Raw genomic sequence first — 25,224 nt, forward strand, 5'->3', positions numbered from 1 at the left:
AATACATTCATATAATACAAGGGGAAAAGATGACCTATATATTGTTTCATGTAATACCAGTTTATGCAAAGGCAATTTTATTAATACTGGACTTTGTATGTTCAATCATTTACCGTATTACATTAAGGAGACACCAGCACTATACAGATTCAAGAATGCTTTGAAAAACTTCCTGTTTGATCATTGCTTTTACAGTGTAGACGAGTGTCTTACTTTTTTAGAAAAGAGTTCTAGTTAGTCTAAATTATATATTCCAAGATTCCAAGAATCAATTAGCCTCATAGTATTGAATAATACAAGTCACGAGAATGCTTACTGCTCAGTTCATTTATTATTTTTACAGTGTAGACGAGTATTTTATTTNGTATCGGATTGTTAATGTTCAGAATTGGCTTGACTTGTCATGTATCATGTACAGTGATCTGCAGTGACGAGGTGGATCAATCAATCAATCAATATTATATTGTCATATTATTATCTCTGTATTGCTATATTATTATTATTATCATGTATTATTATATTGTCATATTATTTCTGTATTATTATATACTTATTATTATTTAGTATTAGTATTAATATTAATCTTTGACTTGTCCCATATCATGTATAATGATCCATGGATGAAATAAAATTGAATTGAACAATTGAACAATATATAAAACATTGAGTACTTGTGTTTGTATATACAGTAAAACTTGGTTATAGCAACATCAGTTTTTGCGACACCTTGTCCATTGCGTCAAATATTCAATGGTACGAACTAATTCCTCATAAAGCAACTGTTTTTATACCTTGCTTAGTACGACATGCACAAATGCATCAACCTCGTATGTAACGTCATTTTCATTCCTGAATTTCTCTGATATGGACATTGAACGTAATTTAGAAAGTGTGTATTGGGCAAGTAACAGGAAACAGATGAAGATAACTGATTACTGTACTCGTATCTAGGTACAGTAAGGCACAACAATTGATGTAATCTACTGTAATTTGGTGAGTAGGCCTACCTTTAATATACAGTATTAGTGCGGTGTGTATTGTCAGTGAAAAGCGCTGTAATATGTCTTTGATATTACACATTTGGGCAATTCCACGTTAATGTTACGTTAGTCTGTACTTAACTACGTATTTCACTAAAAATGCAACATTTTAACTCGGTTTTTGGTAGATTTTTACGTGACTAACATAAGGCTACTGTGGAAGTGCCCATTTCGGTTACAACGACATTCGTTTATAACGACACTATTTTTAGGTCCCTTTGATGACGTTATAACCAAGTTCTACTGTACTTATATGCATTGTTTGTACTTACGTGAGAAGACCACTAGTAACAGATCCATCGTGTGAGCAGTTCAGTAATGATTAATGACACAATTTTACTAATTAGAAACTCCTGATGATGGTTGAAAGACCGGAACATGTAGCGTGATAACATTTTAAAATTGATATTGAAAACAAAGTTGTGATTGGCAGATATACTGTATATTATATATTAAACATTTACTTACATATTCTAAACATACCTATATTACATAAATGATAAAATAAAATATAATATCACAGTCAGAACAAGTGTATGATATCTGTATATTTTTGTATGATAAGCTACTTTTAGAAAGTTGATGAATCTAGATTTTAGTATGATGGATGTCTACAGATCATGTAAATGTTTTGAATAAACATAACACTCTGCTGCACACTGGAATATGCTTCACAGTAGGGACATACTAATGGTACATTTCTTCCTTAATATTTGCTGCACATTTTTCTCACAAGCACACGAACTGTGTTCAGAAATCACTCACGAAGAATCTCTCTCAACTAAACTCTTATCTCGCTCTGGTTTAAATTGTAGTAGTTTTGCATATCTTTTCAGCAGCTTCTTCCAATAACATGAAACATCTTTCATTCGCAGGTGACTGAGTATCATGTCACGACCTCTATCAGCTATTTCTCGAGCTTTGTCATCATTGTGGGATACAAACTCCAGCAACTCTCTGCAATATATTGATAACCATGAAATTGAATAATTACTCAACAATGGAATATTAATCTAGTTTCATTGCCTAAGTTAAGATTTTACACTTTAGCTGCAAATATGCAGACTATAATATGATGTAATGAAATTATTATAAATTACAGAAAATATTACACAAATCGTACTTGAATTAAATAAAATTTAAGTGTGAAATCCATGAAATGGGAACAACCTAGATCCTCATTCCATTAGTTTCAGTGTGTTACTAGGCAATAAATGCAAAAATGCTTAGGCAGGTAGCAATGAAATTCTAGCCTCAAACTGGCTGCCAGAGAGAGGAGTCCCCCTAAACATGGTCTGGACAATACTTCCGATCTTGCAATAAGCAGTCAGGAAATGTGGTGCACTGAAGTCAATGTACAGTAGTAAAATTTAAGCACTTTAATACACAATGACACCAACTGGAAGTACTGGAGGTCTGCTGCAACACGAATACATATCCCCAAGCAGGGTATTCTGTAACTGCTCTCATGCAAGCAAAAGATTTTTCTGAATCTGTACAAAACTCAGTCAAAGGACAGTTCTGGTATCTGAATATTGGACATAAAGAAAGAAGCAAAGTCTCAACAAGTAATGTCAAACACAATTCATTAAAGAAATGCTAATCTACAAATCATCACAGAAATTTGGTTGAGATGAAGATGAAAATGGACAGAAAATTGTTTATGAAGAGCCAAATTTGAAGCTTAGATACTGTCATGTGTAGGGGGGTACAGATATAGTGGGTTTTAGATCGGATGATTGGATTTACTGGCACTTCAGATACAATCACTTTTAATCGTTATCAAGACAGCGCCATCACTGATTTACACAATTTATGGTTCACTGTTACACATGAACTAGGCTTCTAAGTCTTCCCTATTCACCTCCTGGTAATGGAATCAAAACAGTCTCACTATGACTAAATCTTCAAATCACACACTATGTCTTTACATGCCAACTTCCAATTCTTCAACTATGAAGTTCCCATGGCTATCTCCTACTGACAACTGCACTCTGGTCCAATTCTCTGAACAAACAAACAAACTCCATGGTTTTAGTCCGCAAGCAAACTATACTGACAAAGCAACTGCTGCTTGTCGGCGAAGTTAGTGCCGACTTTAGTGGATAGAGGGTGCCGTGTGGTCAGCACAACAAATCCCCACGGCTGTTAATTTCGGTTTTCTAGACCAGAATCGCTATTTCCTTCAAATATCTCCTCAATTATCCTCACAATGCTGAGTGAACCCCATTCCTGACTCACTACTCAGAAAATATGGTAGCACCTGGAATTGAACCTGGACCTCTGGATCTGTAGCTAGGAACTCTGATTATTAGACCACAGAGGTGGTTGACATAAGTATTACCAACAATAAAATAATGATTTTGTTACACATCATTTTTAGTATTAGTAAACAGTTTTTAGCATGAATAAATCACAAAAATTATGAACCAAAATTAGTAAACTAATCACTACATCAAACTGAATGATCTGTTTCTGTCTGATGATTCACTGAAATCACATGTACACACAGCTTATTGACTTAAAGCAGAGATGCCAGCATTTGGAATGGACCACATGATGAAGCAAAGTTTTTACTGAAAAGTCCAAACGTTCGAAGAATCAGAAAGTTATACATACACTTGTTCAATATGTATTATCCATCATCTCCAGGAAGAGTAAATGTTCAATTTTCATGAGTTTGCTGGAACAGACCTATAAACATGTGGAATGCAATTTTGTTTGAACTATTAGGTTACGAAATTTGATTCATAACTGGTTCTCTTATAGTTCAAGGCCATTCTGAAGTATATTTGTGCAAGTGATTATGATGTAAGGTAAGATTTTACTTCTATTGTTGTTAATTAAGAAATAAGTACCCTGTTACATGCCATATTGCTAAGAATGGAACTTCAAATAATTCCTTCAGTGACAGCTGCTCTCAAAATATTTCAAGAGCTTTGTAATTCACTGTCTTTCCTTGATTTGAAATCATTCTGAAAATTTTCTACTATATGCGAGTATTTATAATTGTATGATTTATGCAGATTTGGATAAACTTACATTTGTGCAAAGAGATTTTCTACAGTGAACCTTACCTGTAAGAAGTGCAGACCTACACAATAGGAAACCATATGGGAAATTTACTTGTTCTGAACATTTGAAATCAAATTAAATATAACTGAAAAAAATCAGTGACATATTTTTATATTTTGTCTTTATTTTTACACAGACGTTCATTCTGATATTTGTATATGCTAGTGAACTCTAATTATTCATCACTCTAAATATTTTATTATCCATTTATGTTTATTACATATCCATTTAAATATTATATGGGGGATAATGGCTAGCATCAGAATGCGTACATCTTTGTAGACATATGTACGAAGTTGGTTGGCAACCCCTCATTTAAAGTAAACTGTGGACCAAACAAGGACTGCCTCTGTGGTCTAGCGGTCAGAGTTCCTGGCTACAGATCCAGAGGTTCTGGTTTTGATTCCCGGGGCTACCAGATTCTCTGAGAAGTAGTGAACCTGGAACAGGGTCCACTCAGCCTTGTGAGGATAATTGAGGAGCTACTTGAATGGAAAAGTAGCGGCTCCGGTCTAGAAAACTGTAATTAACGGCCATGAGGATTCGTTGCGCTGACCACGCGACGCCCTAAAGTTGGCACTAACTTCATTGACAAGTGGCTGTTGCTCAGTCAGTATAGGATTCTTGCAGACTAAAGCCATGGAGTTTGTTTTTTGTGGACCAAACAAAACTCTCAGCCATCACTTATGTCCTTATATTACAAAATTCTGTAAGGATACTGTATGCAACATGCTAGGCACTTTATTATGGTATTTTAAAAAATAAAACAAAACAAAGAAATCTTATAACCAGTTATAACTGAGGACCATTGTGACCAATTCAGCTGACAACTTCATTACTCACTTTGACTTCACATTTTTTCGATATGAGCTGACTTGGAGAAGTCACATTTGTTTGTGATGGTACACAGATCCAATTCTCTCCCCTGGTCCTACCATCCTGCACAGCCAAGTGCTATTTAAATTTGCATGTTTTACAAATTTTTAACTTCCCATCTTGGCCACATATATGCAACTGGAGAGCACTAAAGGTCTAAAACCCCTTCCTCCCTTGTTTTGCACTCAGTAAATACTGGAAAATATACACTGGAATTATAAGTTAGGTACAGGGGATCTTCTGTTAATAGCTTGAGAGTAATGAGTAATTGGAAAAATATGTATCTGTGTACCTTATGAATATCTACTTTTAGACAAATTTCATGACAAATATAAAAACAGTATTCTTACACCCAGTGTTTAGCCACATACTTTTGGTTAAATATGTGATTATAACTAATTAATCATGCAATGTGTGCATTTGCAAACCAACCAAGCATTTAGAACAGATGTGTCTAGACTTCCAAAGTGGCACACACTATGTGTTTATATTTGCCCAACCCACAAAATATAGATAGGGACAATCAATGTCCATAGGCAAGTAGCTAGGTGAAGTTGGTGAGGATGTTTTCTAATTAGCCATAACAAATATCTTGAGACCTGGAACTACAAATTTAGAGTACATATGACAATTACTATTTTGGGAGGTGTGATGCTGTATAGTTTGACAGACAGGTACATTGTTTTGGAGGAACCTGCTGCCTCCATCATCCACACAACACTGAACACACTACCGTGTAGTGTGGTAGATATGTATCAGTGTTTCAGAAGAACCCCCTTTCTTCTGAAACACTGATACATATCTACCACACTACATGGTATCACATCCCACAGAACAGTCATCTTCATAGTCATCACCATGAGAACCTCAAATCTAACACAGAGATAATAGTTTGTTTAATTTTTACATGACACTGATCTACTATTACATGTAGCCTACATGATTTTTATGTGTGTAACATGTCATGACCCAGATGTTCCATCCTCTTTTATCTTTGGCCAGCATTCACTGTCTCTGTCTTAATACTGCTGTCTCTGACACTCCTGCTAGCATGGACCATGCCAATCAAGTTTATGGCACATGCAATATGCACAATATTGTTGCATGTCAAACATTCACCCCACCACCTGATTAATAAAAATGGCTGCTGTGCTTTTGTCTCTCATTATATTGCTTCTTCACTTCATTTTGTCAAGATAGGCTGGTTTCAACTCAGGTAATGTATGTGCAGCAGTTCTAGGAAATTGAAGTGGGGGGGAGAGCTGTCATAAAAATATTCTATTATTATCCAGTGGGACCCCTCATCATTTATGTTATGTGTTGGGTGCCTTATTATAGTTAGTTTGCATCATTCATATCCTCTTTAGTTAAATTACTAATAATAAGCAGCAATTTAAAAGTATGTCAAACACTGGGAAGCTATACAGATACACAGCTGGGTCTGAAATGATGGCTATATATTAGGTAGAAAAGAATATAAATCGTGTTTTTTTCTCACATAACTCATATCCTCCTCCATATTATACACCCATAATTCTCCTAACTTCAATCTAGCAAGTAAATTCGGAAAAGCAGTATTTGCATATTTTATGCACTCATCTCTAATAGAACTAAGTATCAGGAAGGCTGCACCATAGCTCAAGCAGTTAGTTGCTGGCTTCCCATCGCAGTGGCCCGGGTTCAATCCCGGGTCTGGTCAAGTGGGATTTTTGGTGGACAAAGTGGCGCTGGGGTAGGTTTTCTCTGAGTACTTCAGTTTCCCCTGCCAATCTTCAATCCACCAATTGCTCCACAATCACCCTCACCTATCATCTGGGGATGGTACAATAGGCCAGAAGTGGCCGCAGTACAAGGCACTTAGTCCCACCCCACTAACAACAAAAAAAAGTATCAGGAATCTTCCTGGGTTAAAGGGAGGTGAGCCAAGTGTCTAGAAAATGTGGGAGCCTTGATGTCTCACAACCCTATGGTCCTCCGCAGCCTGGTACAGATATAGCTTCACCTCTTTTTTATGCACAATTTTCAGGCACAAAATTCTGGTTAAAAATTACAGTACTATAGTTTAGGGAAAATTGACAAGCAAGCACATAACTGGAGTAATACAGCTTACCGAATATCTCCTTTAGTAGCATTGCTTTTGACTGGAATGTAATGAACCCACTGGCGTAAGGCAGGGTAGAAAAACTCAAGCCATTCATCACCAACATGAAACACCAAAGAGTGGCACAAGAAAAGATGCTTCAAACGGAAACTAGCGGCAACACCACGGAAATTGAACAAATAACGATATTTGCAATGGTCTTCTAATGACACTTCATCTGCTGGGGCTGCATACAAAGTATCCTGAAACAAATACAGTTAGATTCAAATATAATTCACTCTATGAGAGTAAGGAGTCAGGAGAGTGCAGTCAGTATAGCAATTGCCTATGGGCTGGACGACTGAGAGGTCGGAGTTTGTGTCCCAGTAAGGTCAAGAATTTTCTCTTCTCCACGTCATCCAGACCGGCTCTGGGGTCCACCCAACCTCTATCCAATGGGTACCATGGACTCTTTCCCCAGGAGTAAAGCGGCCAGGTCATGAAGCTGACCACTCACCTCCAATTAGTGCCGAGGTCAAGAAAATGTGGATTTGTACATCCATTCCCCCATACGCTTTCAAGGCGTAGTGTTTAATTACTTAAGCACAGGGAAAACTTTACCTTTACCTTAAGGGCCAACTAATCATAATCATATTTTTTCCTATTCATGCCACTTATTGCTGAAGTTGAAAATTAATAACAAACACTCACAGTTCACAAATAGAATGTCTTCTGCCTGAAACTACATCACATGGTGCAGCACAGAATTCTTAAAATTAATGAATGAGAGTTCAGAAGGCATTTCATTTCTTTCCAACTGAATAAGTTCATAAAACATGGACACAACAAGAAATTATGGGAAGAACTAATCAACTACTTTCTTTTGATATGATATGCAATGAGTAGAAAATGATGCATCCAACAATTCTTATATTGTTGTGCGTATATTTGTTGCCATGGGAACATGTTTATCGAACCATTGCCTGGCAATGACGAGAGGATACACACATAAACACAGAGCAAGGTGATTTCAGAAGCATACTATTTAAAAAACAAGAAATGTAGGCTAGGAAAAAGACATTTTGATTTGCCCACACATACACAGTAATACAAAGGCTGTTGTGTAGCAATGGCAGTAATGTGTTTACTGCTGTTGCCTAGCAATGACTGTCTCCTCTGTCTTCTGGGAGTCACACTAAGTGTGCTCTCTTTGGTCTGATCCAATGTGTTGGGCAAATGTTCAAAACAGACAATATTGTTTCCGCCTGAGAGGGAGGAGATCCACTGCTCTGCTCAATCAAGTGTTTACACTGAAAGGCTGAACTCTTATCTTGTCAAAAAGGAGATTCTGTTGCCTAGCAGCAATGGGAGCGGTGCACAGACACATACAGGAATGACAAAGCATAAGCCTGCATGAGGAGAATAGGCTAAAAACAAAGAATGAAAAAGAATCAAGTTTTCTCTAAGAGGAGAATGTATACCCACAAATTGAAAAATGAAATAAAGGAATAAATCACTCACTGAATCAGACTTCCATGCCTGGTTCTTGGTGTATTTTGCATCCACTAAGTCTGGCTGATCTCTAGACAAAAGAACCAGGGAATCTCTCTCACTACTTGTCCGAGAACCACGGAAGAAAGCCACTGGTCTTTTGCGTTCCCAAGGCCACTTGTCTGCTGCAGCTTTGAGTGAGGTACGATGCAGATCCCAACGACCCAGACCTTGAGGATATAACTTGATGGCAGGTCCTCCTTCCCAGAATCCCCATGCCGGGTACATAATGTCAAAATAGTCACTTGTCTGCAATGATACTGGGTGTTTCAGGAAACTCATAAGCAGACATTTCATACTTAGAATTTGTTACACAATTATAATCACAAGAATGGTTCAATTTTATCTTCAAAACAAAACTGTAATATAAAAGGTACACAGCATAAGGTATTTATCTTTGTAAAGCTACATCTTTAATTTTACATGTATCATGGAATAGAGCTATGCATAGAAATTAAAGAAGAAAAAGAACAAGGTGTAAGAATTATAATGAAATCTGGAGATATATGGATTTATAGCCAACATTACATATAGAGCCATAGCTAGATATTTTGAATTGTTCATAATTTAGATCTTGTGCAGTATGTGCTAGGAAATGTTTGAAGTTTTCAATTTTGGATTAAAGTTTGTCGCTGGTATCATATTTATATGTGTGCAAATTTACTGTTAATATTTTCATGTTATTAACTGACTTCGAATACAAAGTTAACCATGTAAAAGACTGAAATCTTCTTTGAAACATCATCTTGTGTTTCAATTTACTTTTACAGACACTTAGAAAAAAGATTCTGGCATATAACACTCAGGATTACTGGGTTTTTAACTTTGTCCATCATACAGTATTCTAAAAAACACAAAAGACATTTCAGAAACTGGTTCCATTTCCATCCTCAGATGAGGGGTGCGAGACACCTACTCTATTGAGTCCATTAGAAAGAGCTAACCTCAATCACTGGACCCAGTGATTAGGTCTAGTGACTGAGCTCTTTCTAACAGACCCAACAGAGTAGGTGTCTCACACCCATCACCTGAGGATGGAAACAGAACCAGTTTCCAAAACATGTTCGTGTTTTTCAGAATACCAGGCGATGGACAAAGTCCAGTAATTCCAGCTTCCAAAAAAGTTTGTCAGAGAATTTTACCATTATGGAGAGCTTCAGAAAATGTAAAAAGTTGTTGTACTATTCCAAAGAATAGAAGCATTTCAACTGAAATGCTTGTGGCATGTACTTCAACTAAATTTAGAATGTAAACTATACATGGTACAAATCATGCATGAACTTTTTATCTGATATTAATGCTTGAATTCCATCATATTTTCCTGACATACTGACTCATTATTACCCTGGCCTTGAATATTACCAAGTCTAAATACATCATTTTCTTTGCAATTTTTTCAGTGAGTCCAGCATTTGTTTTCTTTTATTTATGGAATTAAACACTCTTCAGTTGTGTATGAATCATATTATCTTCATTTGTCTGGTTATCTGTGATAAATAATCTTTTCTTTAGATAGCTATCAAATATTTGGATTTGGCAAATAATTACTCCCATCATTTTCTCATGTAGACTACAATCTAATTGTGAATTTGATCAGTTCAGAGAAATATCTCATACAGCAAAGGTCAGCTCCAGCTGATGTGAGGCTGTTTCCAAACTCAAGAGTGTGCTGAAAGGAAAGTGTCTCTTGGAGGTTGAGGACATTAAATCATCTGTCAGAAAAATTTTAAGACATTCCTGTTCAGTATTTTAAAAACTGTTTTGAACAATGGCTGAAGCGTTGGGAACAATGTAAAGAATTGGAGGGAGGCTACTCTGGAAACTTATAGGTTGGTAATATCTGCAGGTCTTAAACTATATTAAAAAAAAACTGGTCTCAAAAATCCATGTTAGGTGGGTCCCTTTTCACCATGGCACAGAGCATTCTCAGGTTGCAGATGGAGGAAATGACCTCCAAATAAGAGGGTAGCAGCAAATGTACTGAATAAGTAGACGTGGACAGCCAATAAGGGATGGTCCGTATGGAAAAGTCCATATAGGTAAATATTTGTCTGACAATTTTCCTATCCAGAATGGTCTAAAACAAGATGATGCTAAAAACAGGTGGGACTGAAATTAAATGGGACACACCAGTTGTTGGTCTATGCTGATGATGTGAATCTACTGGGTGATAACATAGATACCATAAAGAACACAGAAACTTTAACTGACGCTAGTAAGGAGGTTGGTCTAGAAGTAAACACAGAGAAAACTAAGTATATGTTGCTGTCTCATCACCAAAGGGCAGGGAAAAATCATGACATAAAGATAGCTAACAGATGTTTTGAAAATGTGACACAGTTCAGATATTTGGGAACAACTGTAACAAATCAAAACTTGATTCAGGAGGAAATTAAGTGGAGACTCAATTCAGGTAATGCTTGGTATTGTTCAGTCCAGAACTTCTTGACTTCCTGTCTGCTGTCTAAAAACATAAAAACTGGAATATACAAAACTATAATTTTGCCTGTGGTTCTGTATGGGTGTGAAACTTGGTCTTTGATATTAAGGGAGGAACATAGACTGAGGGTGGTGTTTGAGAACAGGGTGCTGAGGAGAATATTTGGACCGAAGAGAGATGAAGTGAGAGAATGTTGGAGAAAAATGCATAATGAGGAGCTTCATAACTTGTACTCATCACAAAATATATTTAGAATGATCAAGACAAGGAGCATGAGATGGGCTAAGCATGTAGCACGAATGGGGAGGAAAAGGAATGCATATAGGATATTGGTGGAAAAGCCAGAAGGAAAGAGGCCACTAGGAAAACCAAGACATAGGTGGGTGGATAATATTAAAACGGATCTTAGATAGGTTGGGGTGGTATGGAATGGATCCATCTGGCTCAAGATATGGACCAGTGGAGGGCTCTTATGAACATGGTAATGAACCTACGGGTTCCATAAAATGCTGGCAAGTTCTTGAGCAGCTACTCAAGAAGGGCTCAGCTGCATGAAGTTAGTTAGTTAGTCTCGAAACTTATTTTCCCAAACTTTGCTGGTAGCTCAAAAGTATATATGGAAAAAATAAGGTATTCTTTGTTGCACTTTATAGAAGCCACTTCCTCATCACACATTCACCATTAGGTAGTGTACATAAATACTACTAGCTGATCTTAAAAGATCTAAACTAATTTAAGCCAACATCACCTAATACTGAACAAAATCTGATTAAAGTGAAATATATGTACTGAACCAAAATAAACACTGGATTTAACATTCACCTACTAAATTGTGGTGCAATACTGCCTTGCTTATAAACTGTTATGAGTGCAACTGGAATGATCAGAGCTAAAGCTTCACTCCTGAAGCCATTAATACAATTAGATAAGTAATTACAGCAAGCAGTATGAAGTAGCACCTGTTAGAAGAAATATAGATCTTAAACTAAAATTACCTTGCTAAATGAAAACACGGGTTTTGGAGGGCCAAAATGCTTACTGATTTGTGGCCAATCACGCATGTTAATAACAAATTCCATATCTGGGAGTTTTGATAGCAACGGGATAATAAAGTGTTCCACTCCAGCACAGCGTGCTGGAAACATACAGTCCACATCACGATAAAGATGATGATTTATGATTTGGTATCTGGTACCTCTGTCAAGAAACACACATAACAGTGACATTAGTATGAGATAGTACAGGCTCTGAATCCTTTCATACAACACAAAGCACATATAAATTTCTGAGATGACTCATGGCATTACAGTACACAAATGTATAAAAGTAATGAGACAATTTCTTCATATACACTTACTTGTCCTTTACAGAATTAATCATGTCCTTTGTGATTCCATACTTGAAAGGCAACAAATCTTTTGCAATTACTGAAGAATGGCAACTGCAGTTTTCTTGAGAACACGGTTTGAATTCAGAAACTGCATCCTGAATTAGTTTCAAGTATTTGTTTGTTTCTGGAATCAGTAAACATTATTTCAACACAGATCCTACCATTATCTCAACAGTCACCTGATTGTAGGGAAACCATGATGCCTTTTAACGGCAAGTCTCATGATTTGATACACTACATACCCAAATATAAAATACATTTACAATTGTCTGCTTGCCCAACTTATTCACATCAACACAGAAGTCTGGTTATCTCTCAACTAAATCCCAAAACATATACTCTTAACACAAATGAATATTTACTCCACGAAATACACTACGAAACTTTCAAAAGATATTTATAATTCTTCCTATTTGCTACGTGAAAAGTTCGTGCTGGTTCTGGATTTACATTAGGAGTCTAACCTTGCCAGACACTTTACCTTACCTTTCGAATAGATAGATGTGTATTCACTTTGCGGACCTCTGCATTCTATGTCACTTGTGCAAGTATTGTCAAAATTTGCATTTACTGAAATTGCAAAAATGAAAATAAACATACAGTACATTCTTGGTAGGTTCAAATTTCCACCTAATCCTACATGTGCACAAACGCTGCCGCTATCAGGTTCGCCAACTAGAACATCAACCTTGCTGGCAGAGTAACGCAATCCGTACACTATGATCCGTGAAACGGGAACAATGTCGACGATCTGTGCTAACGGGTAGTTGCAGTGATCACTGCCGATACACGGCCGATGCAGCCGTTCTCGTCCTCGTCATAATCAGATCACGATGTACACGACGTTCACGACGTTCACGACCGTTCACGACCAATCACAAGGATGCTGGAAAGTGGCAAGGCTGGCAAGAATGCATGCTGTAAGCGAAATGGAACGGGTTAACGGGTTGAGTAAAGCAGTTGCATATAGACTGATATCGATTAACTAAGAAGATAAATTCGTAATATTCATCACAGAAGGCACTATGAAAGACATTGCACAGATATCTTGTCCTAGATCATCATAATCATCATTTCTTGTATGAGAGTATAAAAAGTTCAGATTTATATAACTTTTAATAAGCTCGTGTATTTATAAAATAAAGGACTTTTAAGTTGTTGAATGTTTAAATACGTCACACATTTTAGAAGTTTCGAAATTTATTTATTTCGCATAACGGAATTACAAACAATTGCTAATTTCGATCATTTCAAACCTTTTTAAAAATAAAATTTCCCAAATTCACCCGCATTTTGAAATCTCGGAAAATCTAAAACTCGTTAAATTTTGAAAGTCTTCATTTTCCCAGGAGTCTGAAAATATTTGAATACCAGAGGAGAAATTTTGAGGGTATTAATGATTTATAAACTCTTCAAATGACAGGGCCAAATTTCATGTTCTGATGGACACAGATTTAAGAGTTGTCAATATAATCTAAAGCAGCCCTGCCCAACGCGGTGCCCATGGTATATTTTTCTGGCGCCCTCCGTAACCACATATAATTGAGCCGATTTTTAATATTAATTCAAATTGTAAGACGAGACATTTTTGAACGTCTGAGTACTGTTAAATATTTTCGATTTTTTTATTGTTATTATTGTTAGTAGTAGTAGTAGTAGTAGTAAAAGTACTAGTAGTAGTAGTGTGTGGTGGCGTCCGCACCTCCATAGGCATCAGTGAATTGTGCCCAAGTACATAAGAACGTCGGACAGCAATGATCTAAAGTATTTGAGAAAACTTGCCCCAGTGCCACTTTGTCCACTACATCTCTCACATGACCTGACCTGGGATAAAAACCTGGATCACTGTTGTAAGAAGTCGGTGACTGACTGCCTGAGCTATGGCATGGTCTCAATTCAGAACAACTGCTATAACATTTAACCTTTAAACGCTGGACTTCGGAAATGGTGGTAAGCTTGAGCTGGCCGGAGTTTATTTAAATGCCCGCTGCTGGTGCGCGTTTAAATGCCCGTTGCCACTCTGGGTTGAAATGTCCGTTCCTCTTCGGGCGCTTAATCAATTTTAAGCGTTGTGTTTAAAAATGCTGTATCTAACTCAATTTTTGTGATAAATGGATGGAATTATCTTTGTGTGTATCAGCAAAGAACACACTGTCGCGTATTACAACGGAAGATTTGAAAATTTTTACACAAAGTGTTATACCCTATTTTATTTTATTTTATTTTATTTTTGATGCGTACTGCAAAAATGGTTTCCCAGTTCTTCACAGAGTTATTCTGCATTATAACTTAATTTCTGTTTGTAACACTTCAAAATTTTAGCAGTGCCCTGGTGTCGTAAAACAGGTGGAAGCAATAAAGTCATTTGGTCTTTTGCTAGCACTGCTTACACTTTCCAGATTTTCGAATCTGGACAGAAGGACAGAAGAATGAAAGAATGGCTATTCACGAGAAAGCTAGAGGGGTCCCTTCCTCAGTGCTAAAACCTTCCGTTATAGCTGCAAGATATTATTGCCCTTTCTAGGGTCGTGAACACACAGTTACTTCGTGGCTGAGATACAAAGTGGCGTCTCTTTCCTGTGTAGTGATAGTGAAATCGAATACTGTAGTTTCATTTCATCTTACCATGGCAATGAAACGTCGTTTGGAAAATTATGAAATTGAAAGGCAACTGCTATTCAATTCTGATTCGGACTGCTGCACAGAAGATGAAGATAATGATTGGGGCTACGAAGATGAGGATGATGAAGAACTCGTGCAGCCACCGCCATCATCACTATCATCATTGTCGTCATCACCATCGTCATGGGGACCACCACAACAGCATCGCAGAAGGGGTGTGAATAATTTTTCTGGTGAAGCAGTGGGGATAAATCTAAACAAAGCTCCACATGTGAATAAGGATTCCACTCCACTCTGCGTGTTCCTGTTATTCTTCAGAGAAATTATCCATCTGCTGGTGGAAGAGACTAACAGATATTATCACCAATATCTCGACAGTCTTGAAGACGGACCTTCTCCACTCCCTGACATTACTGATTCCGAAATGTTTCTTTTTTTAGGGGTCATTATTCAAATGGGCCATGACATTAGAGACCAAATAAGAGACTACTGGGCGACTGCTGAGCAATTTCTCACGTCTTTCTACGGTAAGACATTGAAACGCGACCGATTTCTTCATATTCTTCGCTTCCTTCACTTTACAGACAACAATGCAGGAATTGACAGACAAGCCGACAATTATGACCGACTATGGAAAATTCGGACTATTTTTGACACTCTAAATGACGGATATGAAAAATATTATAATCCTTCGGAGCATCTGGCTGTTGACGAAATAATTGTAAAATTCAAAGGGAGGGTTATTTTCAGACAATACATTCCTAAGAAACACAAACGTTTCGGAATCAAAATCTTCAAGCTCTGTGATTCAGCAGGCTATACATACGACATGAAGGTTTACTTAGGTAAAGACAGAACACGCGCTGACCAAGAAGTGACTGCGACGCATGCAACTGTCAGGGACCTCTGCAAAAGAGTAGAGGGGGTTGGGCACAAACTGTACATGGACAATTTCTTTTCGTCGCCAGACTTGTTCGACGAACTAATGACGAAAAAAATAAGCTGTTGCGGAACAGTCAGACCAAATCGGAAGGGCCTACCACAAGACATACGCAACAGACAACTTCGATTGAAGAAAGGAGACATACGGGTTAGGGTGAGGGGTGACATGACAGTATTAGTTTGGAAAGACAAACGAGATGTATATATGTTGACTAATATGCACGCTCCTCCAGCAGAAGGCAATTTCTGTGATGAACACAGAAATGCGATAAAGCCTGCAATTGTTGCGGATTACAACATGCACATGGGATATGTTGACAAAGCGGACAGGATGACAAACAGTTATTCCATCAGCCGTCGGACTTGGAAATGGACGAAGAAACTATTCTTCCATTTACTAGATCTGACGATTCTGAACAGTTTCATTGTGCTGTCATCCTGTGGTGCGAAAATATCACATAGAGACTTTCGTCTAACCCTTGTGCGCAACATGCTGGAGCATGCCGCAACGTGTCGCCCTCGCCCCCAGGGGCCCTTAGGTCGACCTCCTGCTCTTTCATCTACAATATATCGCCTAGAGGAGGCCAGTCGACAACACTGGCCAAACCATTCAGACAAGAGACTGAACTGCCGCGTCTGTTCTGCACGTGGGAAAAGGAGAAGAATACAGACAAAGTGCGAGAAATGTGACGTGGGCCTGTGCATTCTCGGGTGCTTCAAAGAATATCATACAAAGCCGAGATTTAGTTAGATGATGCAGGGGGTGGAGCCTATATATACATCAAGCAGATAACAACAAAAAGGTATGTACATCGAATTTTACTATATATTTTTACATATTTATCTGCAGAATCTGCAATAAAATTACTGGCTCGTGGATGAGAATCGGCGTAACTCATATGTATACTCTTTTTGTTGTTGTTCATTTAGGTATCATTTTAATTACTCTATTAGGATTTTACTCAAGTCGGTCTGGTAATTACTACATTTAAAAATAAATATTTAGGACTGTGCATTCGTGTCTACTAGCGGCGTGTGCGCGCACTTCCCCAAGCGGAGTTTAAATGCCCAAGTGGCCAAAACTGGGTACTTTGGCCACGACGACCTTACTCACCACTGGCACAAACGGGGAACTTCGGCACTTAAAGGTTAACTGACAAGATATCAGGTACAGGGTGTACAATGTGAAGTCTCTAACAAAATAGCTGTCTGTAGTTCTTTAGAGATATCCAGATAGATTTATAGTTACAGGTGTCTGTATAATATGGAGTAAATACAAACAAATGAATATTTAGATTTTGGGACAACTGCAGTGATTCATGACTTATTGTCTTAACTTCAGGAGCTTTATACCTGAGGTCACTGCCATTCAGAAATGTCATGTAATCATACATCTATCCTCAATGGTTATGGAACAATGGATGTTTGAAATTAAAAAATGGTCTGGATGTAAGTCATAGTAATTTCATGTTGGCTGGTGGCATTTACAATTTCTGCAGAATGAACAGTCAGTCCTGGTGGAAGGTATATCTTTAGAAACACAATTACATACAGATATTCAACATGCTGGAGTGTCTCCCTGTTATAACTATGCAGTGAATATATGTTGAATCACTTCCTGGTCAATGAATTGGATGCTATGGTTCATAAAACTTGGCATCCAGATCTCCACCCCTAGAATTTTATCTGTGAGGGCATATGAAAGATTTAGTATACCAGCAGGAAGTAGAAACATGAGACAGTCGCTCCACTGCATTCTGTATGCTGCAATTGGTTAAAAGGACAACCTGATCCGAAGCGATACCAACTACATGCTCGAATCACAGATGAGCCACGTTGTTACTGAAATCGGTGTGTGTGTGTGTGTGTGTGGGGGGGGTCATTCTGAATAGTTAACTACAAATTCAGCAAAGAAGACTTTTCACAGTTTATGATCAGCAATTCACTTTTCACTTATGGGGACTCAATGGGAGATGTTATATAAATCATGTTTTCAACACAGTATGCCATTTGCTTCTAAAATTATTCTGTTGCACAGTCAGTTTGTAGTCTTATATTACACAGCACTGGATTTTAAAAGCTTAACAAAATATGCATAAAATCAGACTGAAGTCAGTATTAGTAATACTTATTTTTATGTCATCCTTAAGATGTTAATTCCATAAATGTTGGTATTTTTGTTTTCGTATTTCAGTAAGTCATAAACTGCAAGAACTTAATTAATTTATCAGTTGAGATTTCATGACCTAGGGCAAGGAAACAGAGTTTGAAGCCATATTTTGGAATCCTGCTTTTATCTATTCATTCTCTACATGAATGAGGAAATGTAAATTATTAGAATTAGTTACATGACAATGAGAAGGAAGCAATGGAAAATAATAAATGTTGCAGAACTGTTTCTGAAGTGTTGGTATTCTTATTATTTTAAATTCACTGTGAGTAAAAGGTCTCTTCTTGTTTGTTGTTTTAATACAGAAATTCAGCTGTCTCCAATGATAAAATGTAATTAACTACAAAATCTGTAACATGGCCCAGACAAGCCTAATTCTATACTTCACCTTCTCAATCAAATTACCTATTAGAGTAAGAAATTAACACTAAATAAAAATATGAACCCATAAGCCATTCACCTGCTCTGAAGATGGAGGTGATATGTTCCTCCGAAACGTCAGCCAAAACGAAGAATACACGGCGCCAAAAGCCAGAAGACGACTTTCTCCATAAGGATGAAATTTGGCAAAGTGAAAATAATACATACTAATACTTGAATACACTTCTGAAGGCTTTTTATTTATGCTGCCTTAGACAAGTGGCAAGCTATGTGCTGCCGCCATCGTGGTAATAGTGGACACAAATTTCTGCATGTCACTTAGTACTGATAATTCAATACAATAAAATATGTTTCTTTTTTATATAAGCATGTAGTTGTTCTTAAACAAATGACAGGTGTGTACTTAGTATCCATTTCTCAAACCAATGTGTCCAGTCCTGAATTACATTTCCAACATGACAAAGATTGTACAGTTAATGGACATGTCAAAGATATAACAGTTTTGTGCATGGCATTAACATGGTTTACATTCCATCAACAATAATACTGTCTGCAAATGTGTAAGCCAGTGGTACTGAGTGTTATAAGAAGTGATGGAGTTTGTTATAAGTGGCATAATATTATATGAGTGAAAGTTACAACTTTATTTACTCACAAATGCTTCAATGTCTCGATTTTGGACACATCATCTGGCTAAAATTTGTCTTAAAAATCCATGCACTAGGTTCATTTTGATTCACTATTTTGGAGAACAGCCAACAGCATTATAGTGTTTCCTATTTTTATGCACCTCTATTCTAGTAATCCAAGTCACTGGATTGCGAGCTGCTATTTTTTGATATGATCCAACATCCACATTTGCCACTGCAATACCTAAGCCCAGTTATCAATTATCCTAGTTTAACACCAACATCCATCATAATTCTAAATATATACACATCTTTTCTACTGTGTTCATTTAACAGATTTTCTTTCATGCCTTAATTATTTATTTCTCTCCATAGATTCCAAAAGACAGAAATGATAAGGGTTTACACACACTTATGCCTTAAAATTGAGAAAGACACTTAAGCCAAGTATGAGCAATGAATAGTTATATTCACATTATCTTTTAATAATCAGTAACATGTATTTACCACCACAAAGCCATTTTACTGGGTATATGTCGCATTAGAATAATGTTTGTTTTAATTTAAATACTATGTTACAAATCATTATCAAAGAGAGTATAACAAAATTGTCAAAGTCTATTGTAATGCATTCCTTTTATGGAGCTACTTGGTAGAACCTTCATCTTGTCCATTTAATGCAGAATTTGACTTGTTTGGTTACCAGTGATGCACAACAAAGAACAGAGGCTCTAGTTGCTGACAGACTTGGTGAACTGTTATCTTGCATCATGTATTGTTAACTTGAAATATTATTTAGATGGCAGATGATGACAATTATTTGTACATATAACACATTTCCACAGTTAATTTAATAATGAAACAAATAAGGAATCTTAAATTGTTTAGTGGCCTTCAGTGATATATATATATATGGGTATGAAGATAACATATTATGTCATGGAACACTTGAGTTCAGCTCCATCACAGACTGGCATGTTTGTGTAGTAATTTAACCACTGCACTCCTCACTAGTATTTTGTTTCATAATTTCACATGGAATTGCATATGTTCCCCTGGAAGTTGGGTGACATACTTCATGGGAATCAAAGTTTTCTGAACCAAATGTATTAGCAACACCAATATTATGTAATGCAAATTCAAGGTTATATCAATCACACAAATCTCTATGTACAAACTATAGTCCTATCATGAAATCAGTATGTTGTGAACTTTCACACAGTTTTACAGTTCTTGTCAATTTTTTTCTGAATTTTATTTTTATGCTGTTTGCTGTGGCACACATACATCAAATTAAAATGTGGGGTGCCTGTGCTCTTGCATAAAACACATTTTTTATATTGCCATATGGCATGATAGCTGTTATTAATATAGCAAAAGCTACACAAATGTACTGACATTATTGTTAATCTATGAATTACTGGCTCAAATTTTAGGGCAGATGTATTTTTTAAGAAGTACCATATGAGTCCAAATATGAGGTGACTCACTATTATTCCAAACAGAAAATCATAAAGACATATTTCTGTTGGCAAATTTGAATGTGTCATTTAATTTTAAGGGTTGTAAGAAAAAAGTAAAAACTATTATTATAATAAAATAATAAATTAAAAATCAAAACCTTAAATATAATTTTAGGTATTTTCACAAATATCAATGTAATTAGCAATTGGGAACGCCTCATAATCATCATCTTCACATTCATTTTTACGGATCCTAAAACAGGGTGACCCATCTTTTCTAAGCACTATATGAAAAAAGAAAACTCATCTTATATTTAGGCTAATATGGTAATGTGCAGATATTAAGAAATTATCTTGTACCTGAATTAAGAGCAAAAAACAGTACTTTAGGACTTAACAGTATAAGATGTATAACCCTATAGCTCAATCAGAAGGAGTAACAAACAATATGGGATAACTTTTTACCATGCCATACCCTCTCTGCTACAGATCAAACAGTTCTGCTGAATGAAAAGTGGGCTTAAAAATATGCTTCTTCGCATATTTCAATGTGAGTGGATTTACATAATTACAGAAAGTACTGATCCGCCTTAAATGAAGAGATGCAAGTACATCACAGTCATGCTGTAAATTTCTACAGGTTTGTGGCACTAACTTCACCGATAAGCGGCAGTTGCTCAGTCGGTATAGTTTGCTCATGGACTAAAACCATGGAGTTTTTTTTTTTGTTTTGTTTTTTGTACACCTTAATAGGGCGATATTCAACACTTGAAATGAAGCAAATACCATCCCGCATCTCTTTAGTGGTGCCTAAAACCATATCACATTTTACAAGACACTGATGCATCCCTATATTTTTGAGGATGCCCATGACTACACTAGTCTTGCATTCTCTTTCCTTTCGCATCATTAAAGTAGGCACATTACGACAAAAGATAACAATAAAATTTGCTACAGAGCACAGCCATATCTTCACTCCCTCCTTCTGCAAATGGCCTGATCATGATAAGATCCCCCCCTCCAAAAAAAAAAAATAAAAACAGAGTATTTGATGCTGTTAAATATATGCCAAGCAGATTTTCTCTCCCTTCTCTAACTGACAGGTTTTACTAGCCAACCAACTGCATTTCTTTCAGCTGGAAATTTTTACAAATCTTCCAAATACTTGTTGTTCTCCCACTTCAAGATCAAAGTCCATTTCAGGGCAGCTGACAGTATGATTCAGCAAGCCCCTTACACACTGTACTTCATTTATTGAGGTATATACTTACCAAATGACAAGAAATGTCCTATATCATATTTTGTGGTTAAGAGTATGGGTCTTCTGGAAAATTATCCTGTGTAGATAGGTACCAATGTTTTTGAGGAACCTGCTATCACTGTATTCAGTATAGATCTGGCCACTCTGAAGGTCATCTGGTTTCTCAAAAATGTTAGTATGTAGCTGCTAACCTACATGCTGTCAGATCTCAGGAGACTGTAACTTTAATATTTACTACCATAAGAATTGCAAATCTCAGTTTTGTAGTTGATAAACTCATAGGCCCACAATCTTTCAGCCCTTTTGTGACAAAAGATCCACTGAACTATCACAATAAAATCACACATATTTTAAAATGCAATGATACCTCCTCATGAAGGTTTCCACATTAAATTAGTCATCACTTAATATCTATGACGCAGAGTTGTTAAATTCTTCAGCACTTTTCACCAGTCAGAATTAAAATCTGACTTTTGTCATTACATATTATAAATACTTATATGCTATTTCAGTTGAAGTATAAATGCCACTATGTAAAGTGACATGCTTTCACTCAGTTCCTACTCAGATTCATATGTAACTAGTTAGAAATTGGCGCTTTGATCCATGTTATGTTTCAACATTAGGTTTTCTGTCAAAAGAAAGTTTACTGTTTTGTAATTATTTGTGACATTTCAGCCGTGCTGATTATACTAGACTTTTCACCTGGTACTGTGTTGAATCTGAAGATTACACAAGCATTCTTTCAGGGATCTGTAAAATAATTTAATTTAAAAGAAATAAAGAAGAAAGTCAGAATATTTTCAAGTTTCACATAATAAACCAGTAATTAGTTAGTGTTCTTTATTATAAATGCTTCTAGTCATGGTTAGATGAACATTTTTGAACAATTCCAAACAAGCAAAGTGGAGGAATCTAGTTCTAGGAAAATAAAGGACAAAATAGACTCGGTGCTTTTTCATGAGGCAGTACCTACAACTTAACCAGTGGGGACCTCATGATCTCCATATTCCTTAAATCTAGGCTTTGATCAGTGTACAGGAATATTCAAACTTGGTTCTAACTGGGAGTTAAGTATGGACCCTTTGAATGACAGTGTGATATCTTATAACTGATTACATTACGTATTATTATTATAGTTGTCTTGTTTTTACTTCCTCAGAGAGGAGACAATTAGAAGATCACGGTTCCACAGGACACTGCAGTGACAATCAAGAAAGGGATTAAAGTCTGCAAATTCAAAAGCAAATTAATATACTAAAATTTCCTAACATTATCAGCCATCTCAATGGTGAGCAGGGAACCAATGCTTCAGACATAATCTGTGCAATATGGGGAATAATAACAAGTCTATATCCAAGCCAGTTGGTTGGTCACTCAGTCAGTGTAAAGCTTCTCCTTTATTGTGAGATTTGAGGTTCTCAAAAGTGTGACTGTGAAGGTCATTGTGATGCTGTGTAGTCTGAGAGATGTTTTCTAACATTTCAGAGCATGTGCTGCCACCATCTTCAGCACAATGGGAAAATCAAATTCCTTGAAAACAGTAAACCTCTAGCAGATTACATGGCATTACATCTCAGAAGGTAGTATACCTATTTCTCGTTGCTTGCACATTGGACACTGGAAGGGCTGAGTCAGGTTGAGCAATCTGCAATCCCACTGTAGCCCCTGTTCAGCATTGTTTAACTTTCCCAATGGCTAGTTCTTCAAATTTAGTCTGATCTTATCATAACATGACATATATACTTATAATTTTATGTTGCTGTCAGTTGTGAGTTATTAAAGACTTGAAAGAGGAATATGCACTCATACATGTGGGAAATTGTGAATGGAAATAGAACTAATCACACAAATAGGGTCTAAGTCAGATTCTTGCTTGTAACTGTACTGTGCCTAACATTGTTTTTTGAAACATTGTAAGACAGTATTTTAATGTGTATTTTCAAAAGTCAGCCATGCAAACACTGAATATTCAAGAAATTCAGGCACAGTTTTGACTACATAACTCAAAGATTAAAATATATTGCTATCTGTTGCAACAGTATGTGAGATCTCTTAGCACATCTGTGTCCATCCAGATGCATGAATAAAGCTTGCTACAATAATGTAATGAAAAACTAATCTTTTGTTTAAACTACATTGAAGAATATGGATTATCAAGATACGAAAGATTCCACAAGGCTAGACTGACTACAACGAAAAGTGCTATATTGCAATATATATTACAATGTTTCAGAAAATTAATTTTGTTGGTACATATACTTAATTATTATCTGTTGTTCCAAAGCCAGTGATCATTAATGAAGTAACAAAGGGTATTTCATGAATACGAATAAAAGAGATGCCACTTATGTTATCACCAGTATTATTTACTAATTTGTTTATATGTGAAAAATGAATGATGTGGGAACTTCAAACTTTGCTGGGTAAATAAATTCTGCCTCTTTATTTTTAGGCCTACCAATCCCACAGGTGTATGAAGCAACTGAAAATATTTTCATTGTAATTTAAAATTAATTAGAAGACTGCTTTCTTCATAGTCACCGCCGTGAAAGCCTCAAATCTTACATAAAATTAATTAGTCCTCTGGTAGTACATGACACGTCACCATCACTCATACCAAAGCCCAACACACATAAACTAGCTCCACCCACCTCACCCCACTCACAAATGAAGATGGGAATTTCTGATACAAATTTATAACTGGCTATGGGCTGGATGACCGAGGGATTGGAGTTCAATTCCCGGTAGGGTCAAAAATTTTCTTTTCTCCACATCATCGAGACAGACTCTGGGGACCACCCAGCCCCCTACCCAATTGGAAGGGGGGGGGGTGCTCATTCCCTGGGGAGTAAAGCAGCTGGGGCATGAAGCTGACCACTTACCTCTAAATAGTGTCAAGGTCAAGAAAATATGAATCTATACATCCATTCCTTCATGACACAGTGCTTAATTAGTTAATCATAGGGACAACTTTACTTTTTTTACTTCAGTGTTACGGACTTTAAGAGTGCTATAACTGTAAAGTACTATGAATAACTCATGAACAGTGTCATAATAATTTTCACAGACTTCAATGCTCACTTCTGCTACATGGATACCATTATGTCTCTGGAAGTGTAAGTGCAAAGCAGTTTTACATTATGGTGCTAAAGAAGATAAACTTAACAGTATTCTGCTTTTAAGTTAAAGAAATACAAACATCAGAAGATAGTAAAAGAAGTTATCTGTTAATATGAAACAGTGCATCTTAGTTAATACTGTTCTGAGCTACATCAAGCAAAATTGTTCCTAAACTGAAAAA

At 36.5% G+C, this 25,224-nt stretch overlaps 2 protein-coding genes across 3 annotated transcripts; one reads left to right on the forward strand and one right to left on the reverse strand.

Annotated features, from left to right (window-relative positions):
- Window positions 1-1,222: 1,222 nt before the first annotated feature.
- On the reverse strand, window positions 1,223-13,179 carry LOC111873166 (O-glucosyltransferase rumi homolog). Of its 2 annotated transcripts, none has more exons than XM_023867650.2 (6): window positions 12,939-13,177; window positions 12,420-12,576; window positions 12,058-12,259; window positions 8,593-8,871; window positions 7,102-7,334; window positions 1,223-1,997 (listed from the first exon to the last, which is right to left on the reverse strand). In XM_023867650.2, the coding sequence occupies exons 1-6, from the start codon at window positions 13,057-13,059 to the stop codon at window positions 1,802-1,804; spliced, it is 1,188 nt and encodes a 395-aa protein (XP_023723418.1). In that variant the 5' UTR covers window positions 13,060-13,177; the 3' UTR covers window positions 1,223-1,801. The 2 variants fall into 2 exon arrangements, with proteins under 2 accessions (XP_023723418.1, XP_033610880.1); XM_033754989.1 differs by lacking the exon at window positions 1,223-1,997 and adding an exon at window positions 2,715-3,047 and having other exon boundaries at window positions 12,939-13,179.
- Window positions 13,180-14,896: 1,717 nt separating this feature from the next.
- On the forward strand, window positions 14,897-24,693 carry LOC111873170 (piggyBac transposable element-derived protein 4). Its single transcript, XM_023867655.2, has 2 exons — window positions 14,897-16,819; window positions 23,083-24,693. Exon 1 carries the CDS (start codon window positions 15,079-15,081, stop codon window positions 16,765-16,767), a length of 1,689 nt encoding a protein of 562 aa, XP_023723423.2. The 5' UTR covers window positions 14,897-15,078; the 3' UTR covers window positions 16,768-16,819; window positions 23,083-24,693.
- Window positions 24,694-25,224: the final 531 nt, after the last annotated feature.

Source organism: Cryptotermes secundus, unplaced genomic scaffold (genome assembly GCF_002891405.2).
Source record: "Cryptotermes secundus unplaced genomic scaffold, Csec_1.0 scaffold344, whole genome shotgun sequence".
Lineage (NCBI taxonomy): Eukaryota > Metazoa > Arthropoda > Insecta > Blattodea > Kalotermitidae > Cryptotermes > Cryptotermes secundus.